A 1,487-nucleotide genomic window follows, 5' to 3' on the forward strand; every position below is an offset into this window, starting at 1 on the left:
GTCCGACCCAGAGGCCCCGGAGCCCAGCTCCGGAAGGTTCTCACAGAAATCGGTGCCATAGGCCGCCACAGAAACAGCATCGTCGTCATTGACTGACATTTCATCCTGCTCGGGAGGGAGAGCCGCGCTGCGATCATCAGCAGTCTGAAAGGACTGGAGGAGGGCTTTCATTTGGGCCAGCTCAGTAGTGAGATGATCCACTCTCGTGGACAACCTCCCTGCATCGGTCCGTCTGGCATGCTTTGTCGGTACCGAAGGTGCAGCCACAGTAGATCGTTTGCACATCGCTTTCCCAATCGGCGAGTACGCGGCGCAGCGCCCGCCCAGTCGGTAGGCTGCTCCAGTGCAGCCAACCGATCCAGTCTGACTGAACGGGGCATGACACAACAGTTGGGGCAAGCGTTATCTGATAGCACCTCCCAGAGATGTTCCACACCGAGGCAGGAGGGACACAAGTCATGCCCGTCGTCGGGCTGAAGTGGAGCCAGACAGGTCGAGCAGCATAAATTATCCACCATCATACTGCTGAAAGGCGTGATTAGCCCGCCACCAACAAGAAGTCAACACGAGCAGAAAAGGCTACTGGCGACTCTGTTGTAGGAAAACCCCCGTAGAGGTTCCAAACTCAGCGTGAGCAGAAACGCCACTAGCAAATCGATTATCAACCAAAGATGAACTCAGCACGAGCAGAGAAGCCACTGGTGAGTGTAGATAAACAAACTGTAGAAGGACTCAACGCGAGCAGAAACGCTACTGGTGAGTTCAGGTAAAAACTCAACGCGAGCAGACGCTATTGGTGAGTTTAGATAAACAAACTGAAAACCACTCAGCGCGAGCAGAAACGCTACCGTGAGTCAAAAGAGCCACAAAAATTAACGTGGCAAATCAAAGCCAACAGTAAACTACTGCTGAGAAAAGAACGAAAACTTACCAGTCACCGCAGCCACCGCAGATCTGGTAAGGTAAAAGCAGCTTGTGCAGCCCCTGGAGGGCGAGACTTACCCGCAGCTCCTACCAAACCCGGTCACAGGGCTACCAGCAACAAGCAGCTAGGAAAATAGTGGTATACACAGAAGCAACCAGTTTCACACGACCACACAACTGTACTCAACACAACTGCGCGCGGGAAGAACAAAAGGGATTGATTGCCGGGTGCCACGTGACTATATAGAGTCACGTGGGTCCCCGGCAGGTCACAGGTGACTTTGTTGTCATTAGTACTCGACCTGCGCATGCGCAAGAATGATCATTCTGTGCTTGAAGTACCGCCTCTGGCGGTCAGTAGGGATGAAATAGAAGCTAATATACCCCCACCTTTGTAGTCCAACCCTCCCCTCCAAACACCTGATAAGGTACACCATTTTGTCATACACACGACCCAGCAGTTTTCCAGCCTGTTCCTTCCCCACTACCGACCATATGGTGGTCGATAGTGGGGAATATATATATATATATATATATATATATATATATATATATATATATAT

At 51.2% G+C, this 1,487-nt stretch overlaps 1 protein-coding gene across 1 annotated transcript in view; it reads right to left on the minus strand.

Annotated features, from left to right (window-relative positions):
• LOC107100127 (CMP-N-acetylneuraminate-beta-galactosamide-alpha-2,3-sialyltransferase 1-like) overlaps positions 1-1,487 on the minus strand; it is a 7,325-nt gene that overhangs the window by 2,951 nt on the left and 2,887 nt on the right. Inside the window, exons 5-6 of the mRNA XM_015398500.1 lie at positions 253-367; positions 8-144 (exon numbers count right to left, since the gene is read on the minus strand). Coding sequence (XP_015253986.1) covers positions 8-144; positions 253-367 — 252 coding nt within the window. The remainder of the gene's footprint in view (positions 1-7; positions 145-252; positions 368-1,487) is intronic.

Source organism: Cyprinodon variegatus, unplaced genomic scaffold, assembly GCF_000732505.1.
Source record: "Cyprinodon variegatus isolate N-32 unplaced genomic scaffold, C_variegatus-1.0 Scaffold938, whole genome shotgun sequence".
Taxonomy (NCBI): domain Eukaryota; kingdom Metazoa; phylum Chordata; class Actinopteri; order Cyprinodontiformes; family Cyprinodontidae; genus Cyprinodon; species Cyprinodon variegatus.